At 41.4% G+C, this 27963-nt stretch overlaps 2 protein-coding genes and 2 long non-coding RNA genes across 29 annotated transcripts; 2 read left to right on the top strand and 2 right to left on the bottom strand.

Moving 5' to 3' along the window:
- The first annotated feature begins 116 nt into the window (after positions 1-116).
- Positions 117-16632, top strand: gfm1 (G elongation factor, mitochondrial 1). Its single transcript, XM_052615924.1, has 18 exons — positions 117-259; positions 513-662; positions 782-914; positions 1229-1433; positions 3285-3401; positions 3509-3659; positions 4288-4442; positions 4943-5027; positions 5101-5238; positions 5313-5414; positions 5535-5591; positions 5670-5807; positions 5888-5970; positions 14648-14810; positions 15441-15585; positions 15660-15820; positions 16141-16194; positions 16384-16632. Exons 1-18 carry the CDS (start codon positions 200-202, stop codon positions 16513-16515), a joined length of 2229 nt encoding a protein of 742 aa, XP_052471884.1. The 5' UTR covers positions 117-199; the 3' UTR covers positions 16516-16632.
- Positions 10986-26484, bottom strand: lxn (latexin). 2 transcript variants are annotated; one of them, XM_052615960.1, is made up of 7 exons: positions 26341-26484; positions 13557-13709; positions 13396-13464; positions 11623-11803; positions 11400-11536; positions 11253-11315; positions 10986-11170 (listed from the first exon to the last, which is right to left on the bottom strand). In XM_052615960.1, the coding sequence occupies exons 2-7, from the start codon at positions 13695-13697 to the stop codon at positions 11060-11062; spliced, it is 702 nt and encodes a 233-aa protein (XP_052471920.1). In that variant the 5' UTR covers positions 13698-13709; positions 26341-26484; the 3' UTR covers positions 10986-11059. The 2 variants fall into 2 exon arrangements, with proteins under 2 accessions (XP_052471920.1, XP_052471919.1); XM_052615959.1 differs by lacking the exon at positions 26341-26484 and adding an exon at positions 19478-19819.
- LOC128028683 (uncharacterized) lies at positions 17199-19471 on the bottom strand. Of its 17 annotated transcripts, none has more exons than XR_008187229.1 (5): positions 18533-19471; positions 18275-18446; positions 18103-18188; positions 17802-18016; positions 17199-17718 (listed from the first exon to the last, which is right to left on the bottom strand). It is a non-coding gene; the product is annotated as an uncharacterized LOC128028683 (long non-coding RNA). The 17 variants fall into 17 exon arrangements; XR_008187230.1 differs by having other exon boundaries at positions 17802-17930; XR_008187224.1 differs by having other exon boundaries at positions 18103-18274; positions 18361-18446.
- Positions 20364-25865, top strand: LOC128028678 (uncharacterized). Of its 9 annotated transcripts, none has more exons than XR_008187214.1 (6): positions 20365-21038; positions 21153-21797; positions 21974-22085; positions 22195-22571; positions 22670-22725; positions 23554-24714. It is a non-coding gene; the product is annotated as an uncharacterized LOC128028678 (long non-coding RNA). The 9 variants fall into 9 exon arrangements; XR_008187213.1 differs by having other exon boundaries at positions 20367-21038; positions 21153-21281; positions 21705-21797; positions 21974-22571; XR_008187210.1 differs by having other exon boundaries at positions 20367-21038; positions 21153-21281; positions 21705-21797; positions 21955-22571.
- Positions 26485-27963: the final 1479 nt, after the last annotated feature.

Here is a 27963-nt window from a genome sequence, read left to right as displayed (position 1 = left end):
GCCATTTAATATCAAGAAATTGAGAAAGTGTAGGGAAATAATAGAGATGGGGGGGGGGGGGGGGGGCAGGATTCAGCCGCGTCACGCAAATCGTTTGGAAAATTGTTGGTCTGTTTTGTCCCTCTTGGCTCACCGTAGAACAGGAAGCAGTTTCACAAGCAGCCGGTCGGCGTGACTTTGACATCTACAGCAGCTCACGATGCGGCTTCTGAGAGCAGCATCAGCCTTAACTCAGCGACACCTGCACAACAAGAGACAGGTGTGTGTGTGTGAGAGAGAGAGAGAGAGAGAGAGAGAGAGTGTGTGTGTGTGTGTGTGTGTGTGTGTGCGTGTGTGAGTGTGTGTTTGTGTGCGTGTGTGAGTGAGTGTGAGAGAGCGAGTGTGTGAGAGAGATACTCGTGGTGGCTCTCTGATGTCTCTGGTGTGTGTGTGTCTCTGGTGTGTGTGTGTCTCTGGCGTGTGTGTCTCTGGTGTGTGTGTCTCTGGTGTGTGTGTGTGTGTGTATGTGTCAGGTGCTGGTCAGCTGTCGCTCCTGCTCGAATGGCCTCACACCGAACGAGCGGATCAGGAACATCGGCATCTCTGCGCACATCGACTCCGGGAAGACCACGCTGACCGAGAGAGTGCTGTACTACACCGGGAGGATCGCAGAGATGCACGAGGTGACTGCACACACACACACACACACACACTGCTCTCTCTCTCTCTCCGGCCTGGGCCCAGACCCACGCTGTCAGCTCACCGCGGTGTGTGTGTGTGTGTGTGTGTGTGTGTGTCTCAGGTCAGAGGGAAGGATGGAGTGGGAGCGATCATGGACTCCATGGAGTTGGAGAGACAGAGAGGAATCACTATCCAGTCCGCTGCCACATACACCAGGTGGAGAGATCACAACATCAACATCATCGACACGCCAGGTACCAGCCACACACACGGAGAGACAGGGGCATGCTGGGAGAAAACAGGGCTAACACACGTCTAGCTAGCAGGGAGCCGGCTCCCGAAGGGTTAAACACAACACTCTTCCAGTGATGTGGAAGGAATCAGCAGTGGATGTTCTGCAGTGAATGGGTGCCGTCATCCACTAATGCGTTGTTTTACCATTTTCTGCACTTCTAGTAATTGAGCTGATGAATCTGGTCCCTCACACTGACAGAAAACAGCCGTGATGTTGTGCACCACACTCGTTTCATGTGCTTGGTCATATGTAGTATGTACTGCTGATATGCAGGTCACGTGGACTTCACCATCGAGGTGGAGCGGTCTCTGCGTGTGCTGGACGGAGCGGTGCTGGTGCTGTGTGCCGTCGGAGGAGTGCAGTGTCAGACCATGACCGTCAACCGGCAGATGAAGCGCTACGGTGTACCCTTCCTCTCCTTCATCAACAAACTGGACCGCCAGGGTGCCAACCCCAGCCGAGCGCTGCAGCAGCTGAGGTGAGGACACACTGACCCACACTGACCCAGACCGGACAGAGGTCATGATCCAGGCTCAACTGTGCACAGAGGTCTTTAGAGGAACCGTTAACCCTAAAACTCTCTCGCTCACCCTCATGCCATTCAAACCCATGAGACACTATAGTGGTTTAATTCAAGTCTAAAGAGACACACGCGATTGCTTGAGTCCAGGGGTTTCAAACTTTTTTTGTCAGCCAAACCCCTTTGATCTAATTATGTACTTGAAGTACCCCCAGCAATTTTAAGTACATACTTCAATTATTTAATGAAACAAAATTTTTTTTATAGTGTTTTAGTAATATTTACATAGCTGTTGTTAGTTATTACACTTGACAAATTATAAAAATGTATATTACTGTAATTTACAATGTAATTAAATTTTTTATAATAATTATAATAATTATAATTTTATATATAAAAGATTTTTTATTTATTTAAAAAAAATGTTTTACAGGGTTTCCCTAAAAGTAATTTTATTTATACATTTAATATTTTACATCACATTTGTATAAACCTGTAACGTTTCTTTGCAAAAACGTTTTAACTAAGCATTTGTTTTATTCTTTCGTTAACTGTATTAACTCGCAGACGTACCATGGGTACCAACTCACGAACCCCCTGCAATTCTCTCACGAACCACCAGGGGTTCACGAACCCCACTTTGGGAAACCCTGCTTTAGATGATGAACAAATAGAATAAAGGCTTTTATTCACATATAAACAATGATGGACATAATCATAGAGCGAGTCAGATATGGCAGACAGAAGCTTTCATGTGCTTGCTTGATGCACAAAAACAAACCTCACTGGTTTCATTGAAATATCTTGATTTGGGTTTTAAAAATGAACAAAAACACTATCCATAATGACGCCAAGACTTTTGATTTGGTAGGAAATGAGTATCAGAGACCCATCAACTGACATAGTGAAGGGATGAGTTTTGGAGAGTGTAACCATCCAATGAGGAGAAACTCACTTCTGTTTTCAGTTCTTTGACAAATGATTGCTGATAGCTTGTAGACAGGAAGTGAGGGCAGAGGGAGGAAGAGGAGTGTTTGGTTATGTGGAAAGGTAAAGTTGTGTATCATTGGCGTAGCAGTGAAAATTGATCCCAAAATAACTGAGAATATTGCCAAGAGGTAAAAAACAATGGTCCCAGCACTGAACCCTGAGGAACACCATGAGTGACTGGCAATTTTTGATGCCACATTTTTACTGAATGAAAAATGTTGTAGATACAACTGAAAAAAAACAAAAACTAGTGCATTATTAGTGATCCCATTGGCAGCCAAACATTCCTAACGAATTGAGTGGGAGGTGGTGTCAAAGTCTGAGGTAAGGTCGAGAAGGATCAGGATGGATTCAAGGCTGCTGTCGGCTTCAAGTAAGAGATCGTTAGGGATTTTTACCTGGGCTGTTTCAGTGCTATGATTCTGGTAAAAACCAGACTGAAAAGGTTCATAGAGGTTATTGTTATGAAGATGAGCTGTTGTAATATTCCGTTCTAATAGTTCAGTAATGAATGGGAGGTTGGAGATGGGACGGTAATTATTAGCTTCATTAGGATCCGAACCAGGTTTAACAGAAACAATCCTGAGAGATATAGGGACAATGTCAGTAAGTATGGAGGAGTTAATTATGGATGTTATAATGTGTGATAGAGGGAAAACAGGTGTTAACCAGAACAGTAGGGAGTTCTTGGACTTAGAAATCAGTCTAGTGATTTCTTCAAATGATGGAGGATGATTGGTCCAGGGTGAGCAGATACGTGCAGAGACATTTATATTACTTATTGATTAATATTTAAAAATGTGTCTCTTTTTTTTCAAGGACTAAACTAAATCATAATGCAGCGTTCATCAACATTCCCATCGGACTGGAAGGAAATCTGCGAGGGATCATTGATCTGATCGAGGAGCGCAGCATCTTCTTCGAAGGCCCTTTCGGGTAGAGCGTGTGCTTGATGCTTGACTTTCTTTAGCGGTTTATACCTTGAGACATGCTGTAAATCACAGCCTCTCTCATCTCCATGTCTGTTTCGTTTCTCTCTGGAGTCAGAGCATTCGTTTCGACGAGATCCCGGCAGAGATGCGCGCCGAGGCGGCGGACCGCAGACAGGAGCTGGTGGAGTGTGTGGCTAACGCCGATGAGACGCTGGGAGAGATCTTTCTGGAGGAGAGAGTTCCCACAGTGGATGATATCAAGGTTTTACTGATGCTGTTCAATAAGCTGAAGCTCTGTTTCAGTCCCTAGTGAGACTGTTTGCTTTCTTCATAGACAGCAAATACATGCAATGTGTAACAAGGACACTGTAGCACTGCATCAGTGTCTCATCAGTGGATGCTCTGCAGTGAATGGGTGCCGTCAGAATGAGAGTATGATAAAAACATCCCAATAATCCACAGCACTCCAGTCCATCAGTGAACATCTGGAGAAGACAAAAGATGAAACACATCCAGCATTAAGATGATTTTAACTCAAACACATAGAGTCTATAATCATAATAACACTTCCTCCAGTGATAAAGTGCATCTGCTGTCGTCTCTCACAGATTTGTTTAGATCTGTTTAAATGCTGCTTGATCTGTGCAGATTTCTCTCCTGATTCAGACCAGAACACTTTTTCACTGGAGGAAGTGTTATTATGGATTATAGACTCTATGTGTTTGAGTTAAAATCATCTGTTTTTATCAGCTGTTTGGACTCTCATTCTGACGGCACCCATTCACTGCAGAGCATCCATTTATGACACAGTGATGCAGTGCTACATTTCTCTCTCTCAGTGTTATGAGTGTATTTGATCTGTTTCCTGAAGTGTTTCTCGGTGGTTTCAGGCTGCTGTGCGCAGGGCGACTATCCAGCGGGCCTTCACCCCGGTCCTGGTGGGCAGTGCCCTGAAGAATAAAGGAGTTCAGCCGCTGCTGGACGCTGCGCTGGAGTATCTGCCCAACCCCACCGAGGTCAAGAACTACGCCATCCTGAACGAGGAGTGAGTTTGCAGTGCTTTCCTCTCGCTTCCCCCAGCGTCCTGACATGATGTTCAGAAGGAGATGTTTAGTGAATCTCTTCCTCAGAGTCTCTGTCTCGTTTCCCAGTACAAATATAAAAACATCCTTAATTCAAGTTGCATTTACTGGAGATATGAGGACAGGTATCAGTCAATGGGCAATGAAAACTGGTTTTCCCTTTGAATCAGGTTGGTTTTCAGACAGAAAGCAAGACTAAAAGATAAAATTGTTATTTTGATTAAAGAAAGAAATACAGAGGAAGAACAGCACTTTATTAGGATGTAGTCGGAAGGTACAGAAAACGTTATTTTGTAAATGAATGAAAAAGTAATGGAGATGGGTAGGAGTTCATATCTTCAAACTTTGAAGTGTTGCTTTACATTTCGAGAGCATGATGACGTCTTGTGTTTCTCATATTTTCTGTACTTGGTCTTGACCCTGCACTACTGCACTGGGTCTGAAATCTGTGTCCGTGTTTCAGGGCGTCTAGTGACGGCTCCAGGATCCTGATGGACCCCACGAGAGACGACACGCATCCGTTCGTCGGCCTGGCCTTCAAGCTGGAGGTGAAGCTGGAGCCCAGGAGGGTTTCTCAGTTCTCAGAGTTTGAGCTGTGTTTGATGTGTGTCGTGTCTGCAGGCGGGGCGCTTCGGGCAGCTGACGTACGTGCGCGTGTATCAGGGCTGTCTGAGGAAGACGGAGTACATCCACAACACCCGCACGGGGAAGAGGGTGAGGGTGCAGAGACTGGTGCGGCTCCACGCTGATCAGATGGAGGTGAGGGCGTCTGCTGCTGGAGTCCCCGCTCCTGCCAGCCCTGAGAGAGTCTGAGACTGTGTTTCTGTCTGCAGGACGTGGAGGAGGTGTATGCTGGAGATATCTGCGCTCTGTTCGGCATCGACTGTGCCAGTGGAGACACCTTCACCGCCCGCACCAATGCCAACCTCTCCATGGTATGTGATGAAGAGTGTTCAGTGAACATGATGCTAATGCTGATGTAAACCAGAGCGCAGCTGTCTGTGTTACAGTATCACAGTGTGTGTAGTAATCCTGATGATGACGTGTATTCGCAGGAATCCATTCACATCCCTGATCCTGTGATCTCCATGGCCATAAGAGCCTCCAACAAGGTATCAGCATCACACTGACCCGTTCTCTCACAGCTGACCCTTCAGGCACACACTGATGCAGCCTCTTCTGTCCTCCAGAACGACATGGACAAGTTCTCCAAGGGAATCAATCGCTTCACCAGAGAAGACCCCACGTTTAGAGTCCACTTTGACACGGAGAGCAAGGAGACCATCATCTCGGGCATGGGAGAGCTGCATCTGGAGATCTACTCGCAGGTACTGACCGCATGCACCTGTGTGAGCCGCTGTGTGTGTGTGTGAACACACCCTGATCCTCAGGAGTCTGTGTGTTACAGAGGATGGAGAGGGAATACAACTGTCCCTGTGTGATGGGCAAACCCAAAGTGGCCTTCAGAGAGACGGTGACCAGCGCTGTGCCGTGAGTCCTGTATTTACACACATCAAACACATTCATAGCTGCTGCTCGGATAAAGCTCTCGTCCTAAACTAAAACCTGAAACACTTCATACAGTGCAGTGTGATCTGTGATCTGTACTGGCTGCAGACTGAAGCTGCGTCCCAAATGATGCGCTCTACACTATGCCCTTAAACACTGTGTACTTGTGCACTACGTACTCAACCGTATAGTGTATGAATTTTACAGTGATTTGTCATTCATAATCAGAGTCCTCTTCACCTATTTAAAGCTGCAGTAGTTGAGTGCATGAAGTGAACACTTGTTTCGGTTCGGTCAAGTGCATCATTCAAGTTTTTAAAGTGCACTTTTTCTTTTTGTGATTTTAGTGTGAACACACAAATCATTATTTATATTACAAAAAAACTTCGAATAGGGCACAAGTATGTGAATTCTTATAGTTCACGCAAGTTTTGAATTCTTAAAGCTTCTAATAGATAACCTTAACCCATGCGGTGTTGGGGACGTTTCCGTTCACTGGGGGTAAAGTTGAGTCTTATTTTGGCTACACAAAATGACTTGTTTTCAAGATAAAAAGTGATAGTGTACTGGATATTTATTTACCTTTTATAACAGTCTTGGGTTAGTCAAAGATTAGTAACAACACTGTCTTTGATGCACTGTTGGTTTTTGTGCAGCAGTAGATTTACATTTTCTCCCTCATTTACTGTTCATGTTACTGTACTGTTCGCCCCATTGACTTCCATTATAATAACATTTTTTGATTGCAAAGCCAAGAGACCATATAATCATGCATTCTTGATGGAGGAATTCTTGATTCCCTGTTGGGAAGAGGTAAATTTAGTTATTTTTACAGTTGATCACCAGGTGGGACCATCAACCCTTTAGATAGACCTGTGCAAAAAAAAAAGCTTAGTTTCTGACTTGTATATGAAGCTATATGGAGTATATAATAGCATATAATACAGCATGTAACCGCATATAATAGAGTGTGTGTGTGTGTGTGTTTGTGTGTGTAAGAGAGAGAAAGGGAAAGTGAGTGAGTGTTTAGTAGAGACCTTTGCACACTTACCTTGATGCGTCTGAGAAAATCATAATAAGCACCTCAGCTCTCAGAACTACACGGAGTAAACAATAACAAAGTGTGTTTATGCACCTGCTGCCTTTTGATGGTGAGAAGTACAGACTAAATAAAAACAAGTGGATTTAAACACTTGCATGCCATCCTGCTGGTCATTTAATGGTGAGAAGAGCAGCAAGCAATACGAGAAAGGGCTTGACTTGTACCAAAGTTTTAGAAATGATTGTGCAGCTTGACCTCTCCAGTGAGCTGCAGGATGTATTGTCTTCTCCCTCTGACACCACAGACTCAGGAGAGTCAGATCTTGATTTTGTTGTGGCACCCTCATAATCCTCTCCAGCTTCCCCTGAAGGCGAGGAGGATTCAGAGGATCCTATATCTGGGTGGATTGGGATAAACGGTTAAGTGTGGTTTTCCACTAACGTGGAGACAACTCACTTCCTTCAGCCTGCCAGAGGCGTGACTCCAGGGACGACGCCTTATATACCATCGCAAGGGTCCAGAAGTGTGTGTGTGTGTGTGTGTGTGTGTGAGAGAGAGAGAGGGGATGATAGACCTTTGTGCACTTACCTTGATGCGTATCTAAATATACACCTCAGCTCTCAGAACTACAGGAAGTAAACAATAAAGTAAGTGTGTTTATGCACCTGCTGCATTTTGATGGTGAGAAGTACAGACAGCCTATGTGTGAAATTCTTGTCTTTTCTTGATGGTAAAGCCAGTTTAAAACCTTTAAATCCTTCAGTGATACAATTTTAGATTTTTCTGTAAAAAAAAAAAAAAATCTACTTTGCATCAGATTTATGAACATAGTTTACAAACCCGATTCCAAAAAAGTTGGGACACTGTACAAATTGTGAATAAAAACAGAATGCAGTGATGTGGAAGTTTCAAATTTCAATATTTTATTCAGAATACAACATAGATGACATATCAAATGTTTAAACTGAGAAAAAACATCTGGGGACTGAGGAGACAAGTGTCTCAAGTTTAGGAACAGGAATGTTGTCCCATTCTTGTCTAATATAGGCTTCTAGTTGCTCAACTGTCTTAGTTCTTCTTTGTCACATCTTCCTCTTTATGATGCTCCAAATGTTTCCTATGGGTGAAAGATCTGGACTGCAGGCTGGCCATTTCAGTACCTGGATCCTTCTTCTAACAGCCATGATGTTGTAATTGATGCAGTATGTGGTCTGGCATTGTCATGTTGGAAAATGCAAGGTCTTCCCTGAAAGAGACGACCTCTGGATGGGAACATATGTTGTTCTAGAACTTGGATATATCTTTCAGCATTGATGGAGCTCATCTTTCCAGATGTGTAAGCTGCCCATGCCACACACACTCATGCAACCCCAGAGATGCAGTCTTCTGAACTGAGCAACGATAACAACTTGGGTTGTCCTTGTCCTCTTTAGTCCGGATGACATGGCATCACAGTTTTCCAAAAAGAACTTCACATTTTGATTCGTCTGACCGCAGAACAGTTTTCCACTTTGCCACAGTCCATTTTAAATGAGCCTTTGCCCAGAGAAAACACCTGCGCTTCTGGATCATGTTTAGATATGGCTTCTTTTTTGACCTATAGAGTTTTAGCCAGCAGTGGTGAATAGCACAGTGGATTGTGTTCACAGACAGTGTTTTCTGGAAGTATTCCTTGTTGAGACCTTACAAATAATGCAATATTGCCAAAGATGACCAATAAATTGTATAATGCCTAAGTATAAATTCAGAAATGTGTAAATCTGAACTTTCTGAATGATCTGAACTAGAATTAGAAGGAATATTTCTCCTCGACAAAGACGTCAGGGAAAGTTACCGTTGGCATCGTGACAAGATGGCAGACGCAAACTTTCGAAGGGAGCTCCTGGAATAATCGTTGGAAACCCTGTCGCAGCCAGTTCAAATGAGCATGCACAGATAAGTTGACTTCACTCTAACTGGGTGTCAACTACAACTTCAAAATAAAATCAACTCAATTTATAAAATAAGATTAACTTTTCCTCAGAAACGTCTGAAAGTGAGTTCAAGTGGCTTAAAACAGATTTCAAGTTCCAACTAGCAATTTTATTGTCATTGAATGCACAAATCTTAGTTAGTTGTCGTTTTTACAGTGTGAGCCCATGTTGTGATCTCCATTACAGTATCATTCCTGTATGTGATGCAGTGCTGTCTAAGAGCCGAAGATCACAGGCATCCAGTATGGTTTTCCAGCCTTGACCCTCACACACAGAGATTGTTCCAGATTCTCTGAATCTTTGGGTGATATTATGCACTGTAGAGGATGATAACTTCAAACTCTTTGTAATTTTTCTCTGAGAAACTCCTTTCTGATATTGCTCGACTGTTGTTCGTCGCAGCATTGGGGAATTGGTGATCCTCTGCCCTTCTTGACTTCTGATAGACACTGTCACTCTGAGAGGCTCTTTTTATACCCAATCATGTTCACAATTGACCTAATAAGTTGCAAATTGGTCCTCCAGCTGTTTCTTATAGGTACATTTAACTTTTCCAGCCTCTTATTGCTACCAGTCCCAACTTTTTTTGGAATGTGTAGCCCTCATGAAATCCAAAATGAGCCAATATTTGGCATGACATTTCAAAATGGCTCACTTTCAACATTTGATATGTTATCTATATTCTGTTGTGAATAAAATATAAGTTCATGAGATTTGTAAATTATTCCATTGCTTTTATACTCACAATTTGTAGTGTCCCAACTTTTTTGGAATTGGATTTGTATTATGAACCAAAATGCAATACCAACTTCAAATAAGCTGCAGCTCACTGGAGAGGTCAAGCTGAATAATCATTTCTAAAACGTTGGTACAAGTCAAGCCCTTTCTCAGTTGCTTGCTGCTCTTCTCACCATTGAATTACCAGCAGGGTGGCATGCAAGTGTTTAAATCCACTTGTTTTTATTTAGTCTGTACTTCTCACCACCGTTAAAAGGCAGCAGGTGCATACATACTTTTACTCTGTTATTGTTTACTCCATGTAGTTCTGAGAGCTGAGGTGTATATTTTGATTTTCTCAGACGCATCAAGGTAAGTGCACAAATGACTCTCTCGCTCACACACACACACACACTATAATATGCTGTTATACTCCATATACTGTAGCTCCATATACAAGCCAGAAACATTTTTTTGCATTTTTTTTGCACAGGTCTATCTAAAGGGTTAATGGTCCCACCTGGTGATCAACTGTAAAAAATAAATTTGACCTCTTCCCAACAGGGAAAACCACCAACCATCAAGAATGGATGATTATATGGTGTCATGGCTTTGAAATCAAGATGTAGTTACAATGGAAGTCAAAGGGGCAAAACAGCCATCAACAGTAAATGAGGGAGAAAAAGTAAATATAATGCTGCACAAAAACCAACAGTGCATCAAAGACAGTGTTGTTACTAATCTTTGACTAACCCAAGACTGTTATAAAAAGTAAAAAAATATCCAGTTCACAATCACTTTTTATATTGAAAAGAAGTCATTTTGTGTGATATTTTTACATCAGTTTAATTTAGTGAATGTTTTCTTCCTGAACATAACGAAAGGGTAGTGAATTTGAACAACTCACAAGGGTTAAAGCTAACATATTCATACTAACAGCAAAATAAAAATCTATTTTGATTTCAGGGGAACTTTTGTGGGAGTAAGATTATAAAATAAATGTTAGTTGTTATTTAATTATTTTAATTTCTCATTTTCATTTAGTTTATTCTGATGTGCTAAAATACCTAAAAAATTAAAAAAATATAAAAAAAATACTTTAATGTTCTAAGGTACCTAAACCTGAATAGACATTAAAAAAAATACAAAAACTAAATAGAAATATATAAAACTCTACATCAGTGATTCTAAGCTGACATTGATTTGATAAGGTGAGCAGTGATTAATAGAGTGGGTTTGTCTGATGAACACACACTGCAGCCATCCGCTGTATAGTTCTGTGTTTATTGGTCTGGATGACTGGCACACATGCAGCACACAGCTCGGGGTCAGCTCAGGGTCAGTTGGGTGGTTTGGTGGCGTGAGGGCATCTGGGCTGCCACTCGGTCTGCAGGACCCTGACGCCTCTGTCTGGAGACCAGGACACCAGCAGCTTCCACTGAATGATCTCCTACAGAACACACACACACCGTCAACACACACACACACACAGCCTCGGTGTCCACAGACGATGAGGAGTGTTTCTGTGTTACCTGTGAGGGGAAGTCATGAAGAAGAACCACAAACTCCAACATCAGCTGCTCCTCGCTCGACCCCTGAGACACACACAGTGTTTGTGTTATAGTGATCTAAATCCCATAATAACCATCTCTGTCTCAGTGGGGGGCGTCTGCACTCACCTGCTGGGCGACGCTGGCCACCTGAGCCATGTTGAACTCTGTTCTCTCACTGGACTCTCGGAGCATGATGGAGGATGCGGCCACTCGAGCCAAACGCCAGAACGGCTGCATCTCCTCGCTCACGTTACCATAGCTGTCTGCACACAGAGAGAGAGAGAGGGGCGCTGCAGTGCACTGTGGGACTGTGGTGTCAGGTGCAGGATTGTTCAGGTGTTGTTCACACCTGGTATGTCGCGTGCAGAGACGGCGCTGTCAGGCGAGATGTATCTCTGGTAGAAAGCGTGCTCCTCCTGCGCGGTGCGGTTGATCTGCTGCAGGGCCTCACAGCGCAGCTGCACCTCAGGACCACTGTGCCGCTCCGTCTGGGGGAACAACACGTCCGCCGAGCACCGCAGCGCTGGGCCCTACACAAACAACACACATCACCCATCAGAGCACTAAATCAACATACTAGAAGGATTTCTCTCATTTAACATGCCTAACTGAGCCCACACTTGTGTACCGAGAGTTAATCGACCCTACTGTTCTCTATCAGTCGCTGACCAGAGTTATACTGCAGTGTGCTTGAGTCTAGACTGGGTGACAAAGCACCAAATTAATGTCCATATTTAGGGATGAAAATATGCATAATCAGAAAATAAATATTCAATACATTGACATTAAGGAGTGCGTGTAAAAATAGTTCAGTAATTTAATGTTATATAATTAAGTTACAGCACCTAGAGAATAAGACTAATCTCATTCTGGCATTTATAAGTCCATCAGAGCAAAGTAGGTTCATTACTGTTCTCTTCACCAAATGTTACGAATTAAATGTATATTCTGGAATATTTGGAGAATATTCACCTTCTGAATGAGTCTACTGTGATTACAATAGTTGAGGCTCTTTAAGTTTGAGGAACCGTTGCTCAAAAAGACTGAAACAAGGCATTTTAAATCATAAAGATGCACTACAAATAATCTTTATCCATCAGTTAGACCTAATGAGCTTGACATTTTCTGTCATGCTCTTGTTTTTATAAAAAAAATTGTCAGGATATATATGAATGTAACACTTATTTAAATTTGGTGTCACAAGAATATCTGTATTTTCAGTAATGTTTCTAAAGCTGGGAAAAGTACATTGTTTAAATGATGAGAAGCACTTAGTTAATGTTGGAATATTTTGGATTAATGCAACACATGTACGTTACTCAACAGGCTTGCATAAATTACTACCGTGATATTTAACTGTTGAATTGCTGAAGACTCATCTGAGCTTTTACTGATTGGTCTCCTGATAGTAATTAGTTAATGTTTCCTTTGAGGAGTGAGGAGAAAAATATCAGCTCATTTACAGCGTTAAACATTTATAATGATTTACTGACAGTATGGCAAGCCATTTCAACGTTGAATCCTTAAAACATATGCTTTTGTTTTATAGCTTCTAGTAATATTTTTAGCTACTAGTTTCCATTCCACTTAATTAGTTACTATTGCTTGTTCTTTAGCTACTAGTACCTATTTCAGTACCTATTCTACTGTTACTAGAAACACATTCCAGTTTTTGCCATTGACTCCTATGGGGATCTGCCTTTCAGACATCAACTATTCACTCACTTTTTTTTAATCAAAAAAATATTACTTTTCATTTGCTATTAGTGCCTTTTTAATAGATAAGTAGTTATACATTAGACACTGGTGCATTATTATTATACACTAGTATCTTTTGTAACAGTAGTATAGTTACTACTGAAACACATAGTAGTATCTATTTAAAACAGTACAAGTATATTAATCATAAGCACTAGTAGCTAATAAACAAGTACTGCTACATAATGTAATCGATGCTAGTAGCTGAAAAATGAGTGCTGGTAGTGTGAAGAGAGACACTAGTTTTAAGGATTAAATGTTGAACTGGCTTGCCATACATGCTGTTGGATCTGTGCTCGGTACACTAGAGCTGGTTAGGCAGGGGTGAGTCAGTGGTTCTGGACACGTTAGTAATGAAGTGTACCTCGCTGCCACTGGCCCAGTCTGTCACGGAGAAATCCAGCTTGTACTTCCTGCCTCCTGCTGCCACATCCTGTCAACACCAGAGTTAGCCAGCGTTAGCAAACACTGATCCAAGGACACACTCACAGGTGTGGTCATGTGTCAGAGTCATGAGAGCCTCACCTCGGCGCTGGCCTTGTGCACCTGCTGCAGTCCGAACACCCTGAAGGGCGAGCCGTGGTGTGTGTTCAGGTAATGCAGGGCCACCGTAGCCGCCCGCCGCGCTGGGTAGTGTGTGGGCTCCAGGTCTCCAGTGCTGGCCATGTCCTCAGCCGTCTGAGAGAGTCAGAGCACAAACAAACACCTGAGAGGCTGTGTGGGGCGAGGCGCTGGACTCTCAGCCTTTATCACACACTGTTGCGCAACAGACCGAGTACATGTGATCACTGTCAGAATGAAGGATGAAGAAAGGTTCAGTTGAACAAACAAAAGATGAAGAAATGTAGGGATCTCCAGCTGAAGCTGCCTGTAACAGTTACTGCTGGGAGAGGCTTTAACTTCCTGTTTTTACACTAGCCCCGCCCCCTCTTAAAGAGACACTGCAGCTAGATTAAAACAGATGACTGCTGGAGCACTACAGTTTGTGATGCATGTAGGGATGGATTATAAAGAGAAACATGACTCTTCTCTGTAGTTACTGAAGGTCAATCAGAGGAACCGGCATTGCAACCAAACTGATTTGCCACATACATGATAATTAATACATTACAATCCATTTAAAGTGAATCTTATTTGTCTGTCTATCTATCAATACATAATATACTTTTAATTAGTCAACTAAGTTATTTTTAAATAAACGATGAGAGAACTATTGCTTCAATGTGTTTCAGTGAAGAGATACTCTCCTGCATGTCGTTCCAAACCTGTATGAATTTTTCTTTTGTTAAACACAAAAGAAGATATTTTGAAGAATGTTGGTTTCAAACGGTCGACGAACACCATTGACTTCCGTAGTATTTATTCTTTTTTTTTTTTTTTCCCAAAACTATGGAAGTTTGGTTACCAACATTACATTTTTGGGGAACTATCCCTTTAAATCCTGTAAAATGCCATGCAGCGGTTTCTGTGAACATTGTTGAGTGAGGATAGAAATGCAGTGTATCTGTGTATGTGTATACAGTAGATCTTTATATCTCCCCGACCAAAGATGGATAGTGAGTATGTGATGTGTGTAGTCCAGCACTAATGCTGAAGGGTGGTGCTTTATGCTGCAGGTTTGACTTCACTCATAAGAAGCAGTCTGGAGGCTCGGGTCAGTACGGTAAGGTCATTGGTGTCCTGGAGCCGCTGGACCCCGAGAATTACACGAAGCTGGAGTTCAGTGACGAGACCGTCGGTACCAACATCCCCAAACAGTTTGTGCCCGCTGTAGAGAAGGTGACCGCCCGCATCTCACACACACAAGACCTCAGTACTTCAGATCTGGAGAAATGCAGCACTGCATCAGTGTCTCATCAATGGATGCTCTGCAGTGAATGGGTGCTGTCAGAATGAGAGTCTGATAAAAACATCACAATAATCCACAGTTCTCCAGTCCATCAGTGAACATCTGGAGAAGACAAAAGATGAAACACATCCAGCATTAAGATGTAGATATAGACTCTGTGTGTTTGAGTTAAAATCATCTTAATTCTGGATGCGTTTCATCTTTTGTCTTCTCCAGATGTTCACTGATGGACTGGAGTGCTGTGGATTATTGGGATGTTTTTATCAGACTCTCATTCTGACGGCACCCATTCACTGCAGAGCATCCATTGATGAGACACTGATGCAGTGCTACATTTCTACAAACCTGATGAAGAAACAAACTCATCCTGATCTCTGATGACCTGAAGGGGTCCTTCAAAACTAAAATAACGAAGTGATGCCTTTAAAATGTTATGGTCTCTCAGCCTCGCGTCGTCCCAAACTGGTATCTTCTGTGGAGCGCACCGGTTTCTGTCTGATCTCTGTCTTTAGGCAGAGTGTTTCTATCTCTGGTGACGTGTGTGTGGTGTCTGTCCTCAGGGCTTCAGGGAAGCGTGTGAGAAGGGTCCTCTGACAGGACACAAGATATCTGGAGTGCGTTTCATCCTGGAGGACGGAGCTCATCACATGGTGGACTCGAACGAGATCTCCTTCATCCGGGCAGGAGAGGGCGCTGTAAAACAGGGTATGATGATCAGATCAGATCTGTCTCTCTCTGACGTCTGAGCAGAGCTTCACGTCAGTGTCCTGTGTCTCCAGCGCTTGAGAAGTCCAGCGTGGTGATTCTGGAGCCGGTCATGTCTGTGGAGATCGTGGCCCCCAATGAGTTCCAGGGGGCCGTTATTGCAGGGGTCAACCGTCGTCACGGGGTCATCACGGGACAGGACGGGGCCGAGGGCTACTTCACACTCTACGCTGACGTGAGTCCCTTCAGTCACACGGACTCAACACAACCAGATCTCACCGGTCACGTCAGACAGCTCCATTATTAGCTGTAGATTCATCAGTTAACTGGTGTTTGTGTTCAAATTATTAGAAATGTAGTAACGTACTAATAAACCCTCAATACACAAGTTGTTTTTTCAAGAAAAGTGAATGTAAAAGCAGAAAACATAGAATTGCTACTGCTACGGTGTTTTCTTGTTCAAGTCCTACAGTTGTGTGTGAGAAAGAAATCTGATCATGATCATACTGGCAAAATGTTCGACTAATCTTTGTTGACCTGCTGTTCTCTGTCCAGATCCCGCTGAACGACATGTTCGGATACTCGACCGAGCTGCGCTCCTGCACCGAGGTACAGACGAGGACACACACACACACACACACACCAGACTTTACATGTGCTCCTGCTCTTACTGTGAACTAACAAGACAACAACTGCCTTCAAAGTGCAGAAATTCTCTGTGAAAGAACAAAACCAAGTCCTGATGGTTGTGGCCAGTGTTTCATATTGACGTATGTGTGTGTGTGTGTGTGTGTTCAGGGTAAAGGCGAGTACACCATGGAGTACAGCAGATATCAGCCCTGTCTGCCCTCCGTACAGGAAGATCTGGTCAACAAACACCTGGAGGCCACGGGACAGCTGCCCGCCAAGAAGAGCAAGTGGAAGAACTGAAGCCTGCACACAGTCCAGATCTGATTTAAACTCTGCAGGATCCGCTTGGGTCATGCTCTGTAAATGTATTTGTACAGCGAATGATTGCAAATGTAGTAAAATCATGATCCGTTTAAACTCGTCCCGTGTGCACTATTTCAGTTTTCCTGTGGTTTTCAATAGGTCAAACAGATTGACACATTATTATGAAGCTCATTCTGGGATTTTAAAGCACTATTAGAACATAAAAGCAATGTGTGTTCCCAATCATCGGGCATCTGAAGGCAGGAGCGTACGACAGGCTTGTTACTGCGGTCATCATCTTATATGGAACAAAGCCTAGCAGTGGCTTCTCATACTGCAGCAACTTCCATTTTTCGTAGTGATATTTGGTGTCAATTTACCAGGAATTGGTGATTTTGTTAAATGGTGGTTTATTTGCAAATGTTTTATATTCCAATTTTGCACACAAGTTAAATTCACAACTTGGGATGGAAACAGCTGTTGCGGATCTACATTAAATAAAAAGAAAAAATGAATAAAAATAAAGTATTTCTATAATAACAATACAAATGTGACTCGTCTGACTTTATAACATGTGAACGCAAAATGACCAAACAAAAAAATATTCACTTTTTTTGTCTGATTACAGAGCCAGCTTTACTGACCAGATGCGCATTAAATAAAATTGCATGCGATTTATGGTGCAGCCCTACTTAAGACTAAAACTTGACTCTGAGAGATTAAACTCTGAAGGTGTTTGTATGAAAGTTAACCTGCTTTTTGGAATAACCCACTGATGATCAGCTAACCAGAGATCAAGAAACCACTCCCAACACCCTAACAACCACCCAAAAGAATGTGGAAACCACTTAGCAACACCTTGGCAACCACTTAAAAGAACATGGTAGACAATTGGCAACACCCTAACAACCACCCAAAAGAATGTGGTAACCACTTAGCAACACCTTGGCAACCACTTAAAAGAACATGGTAGCCAATTGGCAACACCCTAACAACCACCCAAAAAAATGTGGTAACCACTTAGCAACACCCTAACAACCACCCAAAAGAATGTTGTAACCACTTAGAAACACCTTGGCAACCACTTAAAAGAACATGGTAGCCAATTGGCAACACCCTAACAACCACAAAAGAATGTGGTAACCACTTAGCAACACCCTAACAACCACCCAAAAAAATGTGGTAACCACTTAGAAACACCTTGGCAACCACTTAAAAGAACATGGTAGCCAATTGGCAACACTCTAACAACCCCAAAAAATGTGGTAACCACTTAGCAACACCCTAACAACCACCCAAAAGAATGTTGTAACCACTTAGCAACACCTTGGCAACCACTTAAAAGAACATGGTAGCCAATTGGCAACACCCTAACAACCACCCAAAAGAATGCTGTAACCACTTAGAAACACCTTGGCAACCACTTAAAAGAACATGGTAGACAATTGGCAGCACCCTAACAACCACCCAAAAGAATGCTGTAACCACTTAGAAACACCTTGGCAACCACTTAAAAGAACATGGTAGCCAATTGGCAGCACCCTAACAACCACCCAAAAGAATGCTGTAACCACTTAGCAACACCTTGGCAACCACTTAAAAGAACATGGTAGCCAATTGGCAACACCCTAACAACCACCCAAAAGAATGCTGTAACCACTTAGCAACACCTTGGCAACCACTTAAAAGTACATGGTAGCCAATTGGCAACACCCTAACAACCACCCAAAAGAATGCTGTAACCACTTAGCAACACCTTGGCAACCACTTAAAAGAACATGGTAGACAATTGGCAACACCCTAACAACCACCCAAAAGAATGTTGTAACCACTTAGAAACACCTTGGCAACCACTTAAAAGAACATGGTAGCCAATTGGCAACACCCTAACAACCACCCAAAAGAATGCTGTAACCACTTAGCAACACCTTGGCAACCACTTAAAAGTACATGGTAGCCAATTGGCAACACCCTAACAACCACCCAAAAGAATGCTGTAACCACTTAGCAACACCTTGGCAACCACTTAAAAGAACATGGTAGCCAATTGGCAACACCCTAACAACCACCCAAAAGAATGCTGTACTCACTTAGCAACACCTTGGCAACCACTTAAAAGAACATGGTAGCCAATTGGCAACACCCTAACAACTAGGGCTGCACAGGCGATCCATTGCCGATTTTGAAACTGATTGTGTGTAGCTTGTCAGTGAACTACGGCTCTGTGTAGTGAATGCCGCTCCACCTGAACCAGTGTTGACAAGTCTGCGGTTGTTTTTCATGTCAGCAGGTTGAAACAACGCAAATTCCAATAGCGTGATATTTAGCCCTTAAAATGTGAATTTTACCAAGACAACGCTGCCAAATAAATTTGTATTTTATCCCCGGGATGCAATTTTTATCGGGGAACCTCCTGGAAATGCGATCGGGCTAGTTTTGAGAAGCAACTGGCAGGCTTTGTTGTGAAAACCTGGCAACCCTGATCTGAACACACATGCTGGAGATATACTATTGACAATAAAGCAGACTTGACTAATCACAAAAGCACCTTTACTGATGATATGCACATGAAAATCACATTCAATTTTTTTGCACAGCCCTACCCTAACAACCATCCAAAAGAACACAGTAACCACTTAGCAACACCCTGACACTTTAACTACTTAGCAACGCCCTAACAACCACCTAATAGAACATAGTAACCACTTAGCAACACCCCAACACTTTAGCCACTTTACATCACCCTAACAACCACCTAAAAGAACATGTTAGCTACTTGGCAACACCATAACATTTTAGCCACTTAACATCACCCTAACAACCACCTAAAAGAACGTGGCAGCCGCTTAGCAACACGCAGCAAAGCTCAGTGAAGCAGTCAAACACTGAGTTCTGCAGGAAACACGTTGTTCTTCATCAAATGTTTAGCTGTAGTTCACGGAGTCACATTGCGTGTTACCTCGGACTGCGGCGCGTGACCCGGGGCTCCTGTGCACGCGAGCGGGGGCTCCTGAGACACGGGTGGAGCCGGACTGAGCTCAACCAGAGAGAGAAGCAGCCAAACTGAGCAGAAGGTCTTCATGATCGGCTCCGGAGGAGAGCTCAGACGCTGCTGCTGTTTATAAAGAGGAGCCTGTTGCGTAACACGAGCGTGAGCTGACGCTGTCCAGATGACCGCGGACGGATAACACTCAGCATCTGAACAAACAGATCTGACCGTCCTCTGGGATCACGAGAGAACAAACCGAGCTAGTCTCCAGAACAGACACTTCAGCTTTTGATAGCGTGACATATCTGTGCTGCTGTGATCCATTCGTGGTGACGTCACGGGGACTAGTTCCCCTTCAACCAAACCTTTGCATGCATGTCTGACAAAGATCGTGCACTGGGAAGATAATTCAAAACTATTAAACAAGAATCTCCTGTATTTTATTTTATTTTTTCAACTTTTTTTTTTTTTGCATAATTTAAAGTTGTACTTCTTTACTTTCAGTTAAGTACTGTATATGTTTTTGACCAGATACTTGTACTTATTTTTACTCAGTATCTGCATTTTAACCATAGACTGTAAAAACAGATTTGACCTAAAGCATCGCTGCATCAAATGAGATCCAGTGCTTGTTTCGGAGTAACTCTGGGTCTCTGGTTCCAGAAGTGCGTCACACTTTCTCTCTAAACATGCCTTCTGAAGCACTTCTGCTTTCCACAACCTTTTGTAAGGCGAGGAAGTGTTGTATTATTCCTTAATCAGCAAGAATACACCACAAACACATGCTTCCTGTCTTCATCGGAGCCAGATTAACGTTACAAATATTTAGACAATTATTGACATTCCTGATTTGTAAGTTATGTCATCCAGATGCTCTGGCCCTGCTAACACACGACGTAACAGTTACGTAACGTACTGGTAATTTTTGGTAATTCCATGACTTACCAATTGACAACGTAACTACGACGTCGCATGCCCGTAATTTTATTACCATCACATTACCAACTCACAACGTCGTCAGTACGTCCTTCCAACGTGACCAGATAACCAAGAACGTCCCAGATAGGTCCTCTATTGGTAATATATTGGTAACTTCATGACTTACTGGCAACGTAACTACAACGTCGTATGCACGTAATATCATTACCATATATTTTTTTTACGTTCTTTATATGCTCTCTGAGTATAGAGCCATTTAAAAAGTGTAATTAAACTTCAGACTCAAGATTAAACGTTCCTTAAAGATAAAATATGTTTCTTTTCACCAAGTCAGAATATGGACATGCTTTTAATATATAGTGACGTGACATACAGGCGCGCGCTTCCGCAACTGACGCACCGCGCGCACAGTATTGACAAGAAAAGAGTTGTGAAACTTTCTATCTCGTAAGGAGTTATGAACGTGAAATAGTGACACAGACTGGCTACACCATCTCATCTGCAGCAGAGATTGTTGTATCAGAAGGACAGCGCGTTTGTTTGACGCACTTTTCACTTCAACTGTGTCTGACAGGAGAATTAGCTTTCTGAGGTGAGTTTTACAATTTATAATAAATAAGTTGGTTGATAAAATGTATAAAACAAAGTAAAAACAAAAGTCTAACGTCGCTAAAACCTTTTTTTATTATTTTATTGTTTTGATTAGCCTTCTAGCCGTTGAGTTACCATGGCAACCGCGTACACATCAGCTGCTGGAGAGGAGAGGACTCGTCTGACATTTTCTCTGTTTCTCGTCAGTTATACGAAAGAAAAGGCCAACAACTGCGACAGATTTGTTAAGTAACACGTTAATATCATCCACAGTCTACTTTAAGTACTTTTTGTTAATATTTATACCTCTGCGATTATGGTATTTTTCCTGAAATGTCTGCTATCAAGTATTACGCTAGCATAGAAACATAATTAACGTTATAGCATATTAGATTTGAGCCCTTATTAATGAAAGCTTGGCCTTTTAATTACATCTTATGCCTAAAGGATCGGTTTTGATCGTTTTGTAAATGTTTTTGATGGTAATTTGTCAATAGATAAATGAAATAAAGTTAAGCTAATTAATTTAACCTAAAAATCTGCATTGTAGAGTCTATCAGTGACGTCACTCGTGGTCTAAAATGGGCTGAAACTATTTCAAACCACTGTTTCAAGCTTGTTCTGATTTATCATTGTAAACAAATATTGATAAAAAAAAATTGTACAGTGATTTCAGGAGTGTCTTAAAAACCCTCTAAAACAGAGGAGAAGTTCCAAGAAAATGTCTAAAGGGAGCTGCTGACAGAGATAGAAAACACAGGTGATGCTACAAAGCTTATTAAATAACTTCATATTTATTTTTTACAATATATCATCATGCATCTGTAAAATCTAAACATGTGAATTCTGGTATCTAAAGATTTTTGTATGTTTTCCATATTGCTATTTTTCTTTTCTGCATTTCCCCTATTCTCTAGTTTGTTTATTTCTAATAAGGAGCTGGAGGCCGTGAAGAAACAGATCCATGATATTGTGGAGAAGCAGGCCCAGCTGAGCGAGTGGAGAGCTGTGCTGGAAATATTCAGGGGTTGATGCTCATAAGTCCAGGGTAAGTATACAGCTAACCCTACTACCACCTCTACTCTGTGTAGTTCTCTGCAAAGGCCCGGTGTACCCAGGATGCGATCTTCCCAGATGTCCTTCACCCTATTTCATAGTGTAAGACATGATCCAGGCCCTGGGCGACGACCTCTCTCCATCCGCCGCCTCCGGTCTTCAGGATCTCCACCAGAACCCGATTCGCTCCACTTCGCGAGACAGAACAAAACGCTGTGATCATCAGAGACTCCATCGTCCGGCACGTTTGCGCTATGTTAGCTGAAGGTAAAGTCCACACTGACTACTTCCCTGGTGCTCATGTTCTTGATATTTCTGCACAGATTCCCGTGACCCTGAAGAGTGAGGTGGGCATCAGAGCGGACGGAGACACTGAAGAGGGACTTCAGGAGCCTGATCAAGACAGTGCGCAGCATATCGCCTGCATGATGATCATCGTGTCAGGACCACTTCCCACGTATAGATGAGGACATGAAAGGTTCAGCAGACTTTTTGCTTTAAACGAATGGTTATAGTCATGCTGTAAAGAACAGAAACTGCTTTTTGTTAATAATTGGAATCTTTTCTGGGAGCTAGGCTTTTTAGATCTCCTGTTGGACAACATCTCCAGGACACTTCGCTCCATATGACTAGTAAGCCAATTCTCAAATAACCGTTATGATGAATTTTGTTCTACACGCTCAAATAGAAGTACTTCTACAATAAAGATTGTGTTTGTTCCAGTGTTAATTTTGACAGGCATTTTTGATTTAGCATTAGTCTAAACTCCACCAAACTACTGTTATAAGCATGAGCCCTGTCAGACTGGTCGTGGCGGAGGTGTTGCAACAATATATAGTGATATTCTCAATGTTACCCAGAAAACAGGATACAGGTTTAACTCTTTCGAAATACTTCTGCTTAATTTTAGACTGTCAGACATGCAAAAGAAATCTAATGTATCTCTTGCTCTGGCTACTAGGGGTGTGATGAGACACTTATCCCACAAGATGAGACGAGACACGAGACTGGGTTCATGAGAGCGAGACGATATATATATATATATTTTTTTAAGAAATCCTCAATGATAAAATAAATATTTCATTTTTCTCTACTCCTTTTTCGTATGACATACATTTTCACATCAATTTATTAAACATAAAAAAAAAAAAACATATTTAGGGCCCTAATTTTTTCCCCAGCATATTCTTTTTTATTATTATTGTTAACAAATTCTGTATTTTAGCATGTCTAACTATTTGAATGCATAACACAACTTAATTTATTCATTTTATTTTTTCTTAAAGGTAGCCTTACTGACATAGATATAATACCTCAAAGTGTAATTACTGACCACTTCCTTGTATCGTGCATGCTGCATATTAGTGATATTAACTATATTTCCAAAATGAGCATTATGAGTTTAAGAGCCTTACATTACATTTATAACAATCATTGTTAATGTTTGAATTGTATTTCAGGGCAGTTTGTGAAGACAGATAATCAAGAGAAGTCAGTTCCAGATCCACCCTCCACACCAGACCTCTCTCTCACGAGGATTGCTGTCTACTAGCATATTGTGTTCTTCAGCTCTTCAGACTTCGGTGGATGCAGATATTACTCAGGGACATGAACACTAGAATATTGCAAGAATAGAGAAAGTAAGAATTACTTAAGATTTTAGAATTTAATGTTAATTGCTTAAACATATACAGTATTGTTCAAAATAATAGCAGTACAATGTGACTAACCAGAATAATCAAGGTTTTTAGTATATTTTTTATTGCTACGTGGCAAACAAGTTGCCAGTAGGTTCAGTAGATTGTCAGAAAACAAACAAGACCCAGCATTCATGATATGCACGCTCTTAAGGCTGTGCAATTGGGAAATTAGTTGAAAGGGGTGTGTTCAAAAAAATAGCAGTGTCTACCTTTGACTGTACAAACTCAAAACTATTTTGTACAAACATTTTTTTTTTCTGGGATTTAGCAATCCTGTGAATCACTAAACTAATATTTAGTTGTATGACCACAGTTTTTTAAAACTGCTTGACATCTGTGTGGCATGGAGTCAACCAACTTGTGGCACCTCTCAGCTGTTATTCCACTCCATGATTAATTCACATTTCTTGGTTTTGCTTCAGAAACAGCATTTTTGATATCACCCCACAAGTTCTCAATTGGATTAAGGTCTGGAGATTGGGCTGGCCACTCCATAACATTAATTTTGTTGGTTTGGAACCAGGACTTTGCCCGTTTACTAGTGTGTTTTGAGTCATTGTCTTGTTGAAACAACCATTTCAAGGGCATGTCCTCTTCAGCATAGGGCAACATGACCTCTTCAAGTATTTTAACATATGCAAACTGATCCATGATCCCTGGTATGCGATAAATAGGCCCAACACCATAGTAGGAGAAACATGCCCATATCATGATGCTTGCACCTCCATGCTTCACTGTCTTCACTGTGTACTGTGGCTTGAATTCAGAGTTTGGGGGTCGTCTCACAAACGGCCTGTGGCCCTTGGACCCAAAAAGAACAATTTTACTCTCATCAGTCCACAAAATGTTCCTCCATTTCTCTTTAGGCCAGTTGATGTGTTCTTTGGCAAATTGTAACCTCTTCTGCACATGCCTTTTTTTTAACAGAGGGACTTTGCGGGGGATTCTTGAAAATAGATTAGCTTCACACAGACGTCTTCTAACTGTCACAGTACTTACAGGTAACGCCAGACTGTCTTTGATCATCCTGGAGGTGATCATTGGCTGAGCCTTTGCCATTCTGGTTATTCTTCTATCCATTTTGATGGTTGTCTTCCGTTTTCTTCCACGTCTCTCTGGTTTTGCTCTCCATTTTAAGGCATTGGAGATCATTTTAGCTGAACAGCCTATCATTTTTTGCACCTCTTTATAGGTTTTCCCCTCTCTAATCAACTTTTTAATCAAAGTACGCTGTTCTTCTGAACAATGTCTTGAACGACCCATTTTCCTCAGCTTTCAAATGCATGTTCAACAAGTGTTGGCTTCATCCTTAAATAGGGGCCACCTGATTCACACCTGTTTCTTCACAAAATTGATGACCTCAGTGATTGAATGCCACACTGCTATTTTTTTGAACACACCCCTTTCAACTAATTCAACTAATTGCCCAATTGCACAGCCTTAAGAGCGTGCATATCATGAATGCTGGGTCTCATTTGTTTTCTGAGAATCTACTGAACCTACTGGTAACTTGTTTGCCACGTAGCAATAAAAAAATATACGAAAAACCTTGATTATTCTGGTTAGTCACATTGTACTGCTATTATTTTGAACAATACTGTATATATTTAGATATATTTTTGTGGCAGTGTGAACTGGCCATAATGCTGTATGATAGGTGTGAGATTCATTAAACTTGATTTGCTATAATACATCTGTTCATAAGCTATTGCATATTATTTTCAATGAATTATTTGTAGTGGTTTGGTTAAGGGTGTGATTAGCTGAAGATTATTGTGGGATCTTGTGATTAGTTGATGAATGTGTGCATTGTTAATGATAATATTTAAATGCAATGTACTGAGTGCCTACTAAGACTTGCATGTTGTGCATAATGTTTTGACTCTGGATGCTTACAGAAGGGTATAGATATTTCAATATATGGAAATGTATTTATTATTAATATATCTCAATCTATGTGCTTCTGTATGGGCTGAATGCTTTCATTCATATTTCGCTGTATATCCTGTTTTTATTAATAATCTGGGTGTATTACTGTTCATATTTGCTTGTTAATAAATTAACTGAATTCATTTCGAGTATGTATTCATCATTCACAGCTGCTGAAACATCCTTTAAATTAGTTTGGGCATATGAGGACATAAATTAGGTTCAAGTGCTGCATGTCCGCCCATAGAATAATTATAAAAAAAAATGATTACCAGCACACGACCACCGATCCGCGACGTTGCCACGACGTCGCAGTTACTTACTGGCAACGTCACAAAGTTACGTTGTGGCGACGTATACGCACCTTTCACTTTTCCGGTTGCCACGACGTAACTAGTTACGTCGCCACGACGAAACTTTGGTCACCAGATTACGTCGCAGTTACCTAACAGTTACGTAATGTTGTTAGCAGGGGGGGTTTTACTGCATTCACAGTCTTTGTACATTGTAAAAGTTATAAATTTTGAATACTTATGTCCTCGGTGAAACTTTGGTCACTTCGATGAGTGATACACACTGAGACTGATCTGTTTTGTATGTTTCTCTGATTCGTGTTACCTTAAAACAGAGCCAGTGGAGCGAATCAAACACACAGTCGACTCTTTCTCTCGAACAGCGCTGATAAATCCTAAATTCAACCGGTTCGTCTTAAAAAGCCCTCTTTCCTCCACAATTTGCTTCGAAATTCTTTACGATTCTTTCTAGTAAATCGGTTCGTCATAAGCGACTCGCTCTCTCACATTAATAGCTTTAGAAAGATTCAATCTAGCGAATCGGTTATCTGATTTATTCTTTGTTCTAAATGAACCGATTACAAACAGATTCACTGATTCGAGTCAGTTCTTCAGTTTGAACAGTTTAAGCAATTTTCCAGTTTTTAAGTTGTGTTTATGTTAATGTATCTGTTCGGTTTGTATGTTGTCACCCCAAGTAGGATGCCCATTCAACTAAACTTTGTTTTTGTACCAGAAAACGATGTCTCTCTGGATCACGTGACTCGCGCAGAGCTGTCACGTGACATGACTGTGAACATGGCAGACCCACACGAGTATGAGCATAGACATAAAGACTTATAAAGTGTGAGGATCTGCTGGAGAATGAGTCACAAGACACCTCAGTGATTCACACATATAAGCCTGTCCTGACATTAGTTTACTGCAGTAAATAAGCTCTGTGACCAGCTTTATGATCCTTACATGTTTTGTTCTTGATGGTGATTGTCACAAATCAGCACAACTTTTATGAATTGTACCTAACTGTGTGGACTAAGTGATTTGGGGTCCTAAGCAAATGTCAGAAATAAGTATGTGCTCTTTTACACTTAACCCTTATTTTGCTCACTCTCTGTCTCATAGTTTATAATTTATTTACATCTCTACAACTGAAGTAAATAATTAGTCAACCTGATGCTGTTCTAAACCCATTATTATATTTATTTTATTTCTTTATTTTTGGATCACAAAAGAAAAAAATGCTTGCACTTGTCCCTTTAATGAGTTGTAACCATAGACTGTAAAAAAATATGGACGTAGTGTCCGTGACGTCACCCATAGACTTCTCAATAGCGGTTAGTGTGCAGAGCGAATAAACATAGTAGAGTCTTGTGTCTTTTGCCAATCAAATAGGGAGACTATTTTTCATTTATTTTATCACTGTATGTACACAAAAACATTTTGGTCTGATTTGGAAGAATTTATAATCACAAAATTGAATGTAAACATCAGAATCAATATTTTTGATGTCATGTTATACTTTTATTTATGTGGTTTGTCCAAAAATTTAATGTTTGTTATTCAACTGTTTATTATCTTCGGAAAATACCATATTCACAAATGTAAATGGTCTAATTCACAACCTAGCTTTAATGTATTTCATCTGGACTTTAAAACATATTACAAAACAATAGAGAACATTCAAAATATGAAGGCTACAAGAACATTTCATCTCCCGAAGGAACTGAATATATTTTAATTTTCCCCTTCTATAAATTAATATGTTATTATCCTCTGGTCTGTACATTTCTTTTTTTGTTGTTGTTGTGCAGGTTGCACAGTATTTGTAGTGTTCTCTGTACCTATTGTCCTGTGCATTGTTCATAATAAAAAAAAAAAAAAAAAAAAAAAAAAAAAATAGTGTGAAGAGCGGGCCGTCGCCACATCTTGGCAGCGCGTCACCGCGCGA

Source organism: Carassius gibelio, chromosome A15 (assembly GCF_023724105.1).
Source record: "Carassius gibelio isolate Cgi1373 ecotype wild population from Czech Republic chromosome A15, carGib1.2-hapl.c, whole genome shotgun sequence".
Classification (NCBI taxonomy): Eukaryota; Metazoa; Chordata; class Actinopteri; order Cypriniformes; family Cyprinidae; genus Carassius; species Carassius gibelio.
Note: the sequence above shows the minus strand (reverse complement) of the source record. Positions and strands in the feature narration are given on the sequence as shown.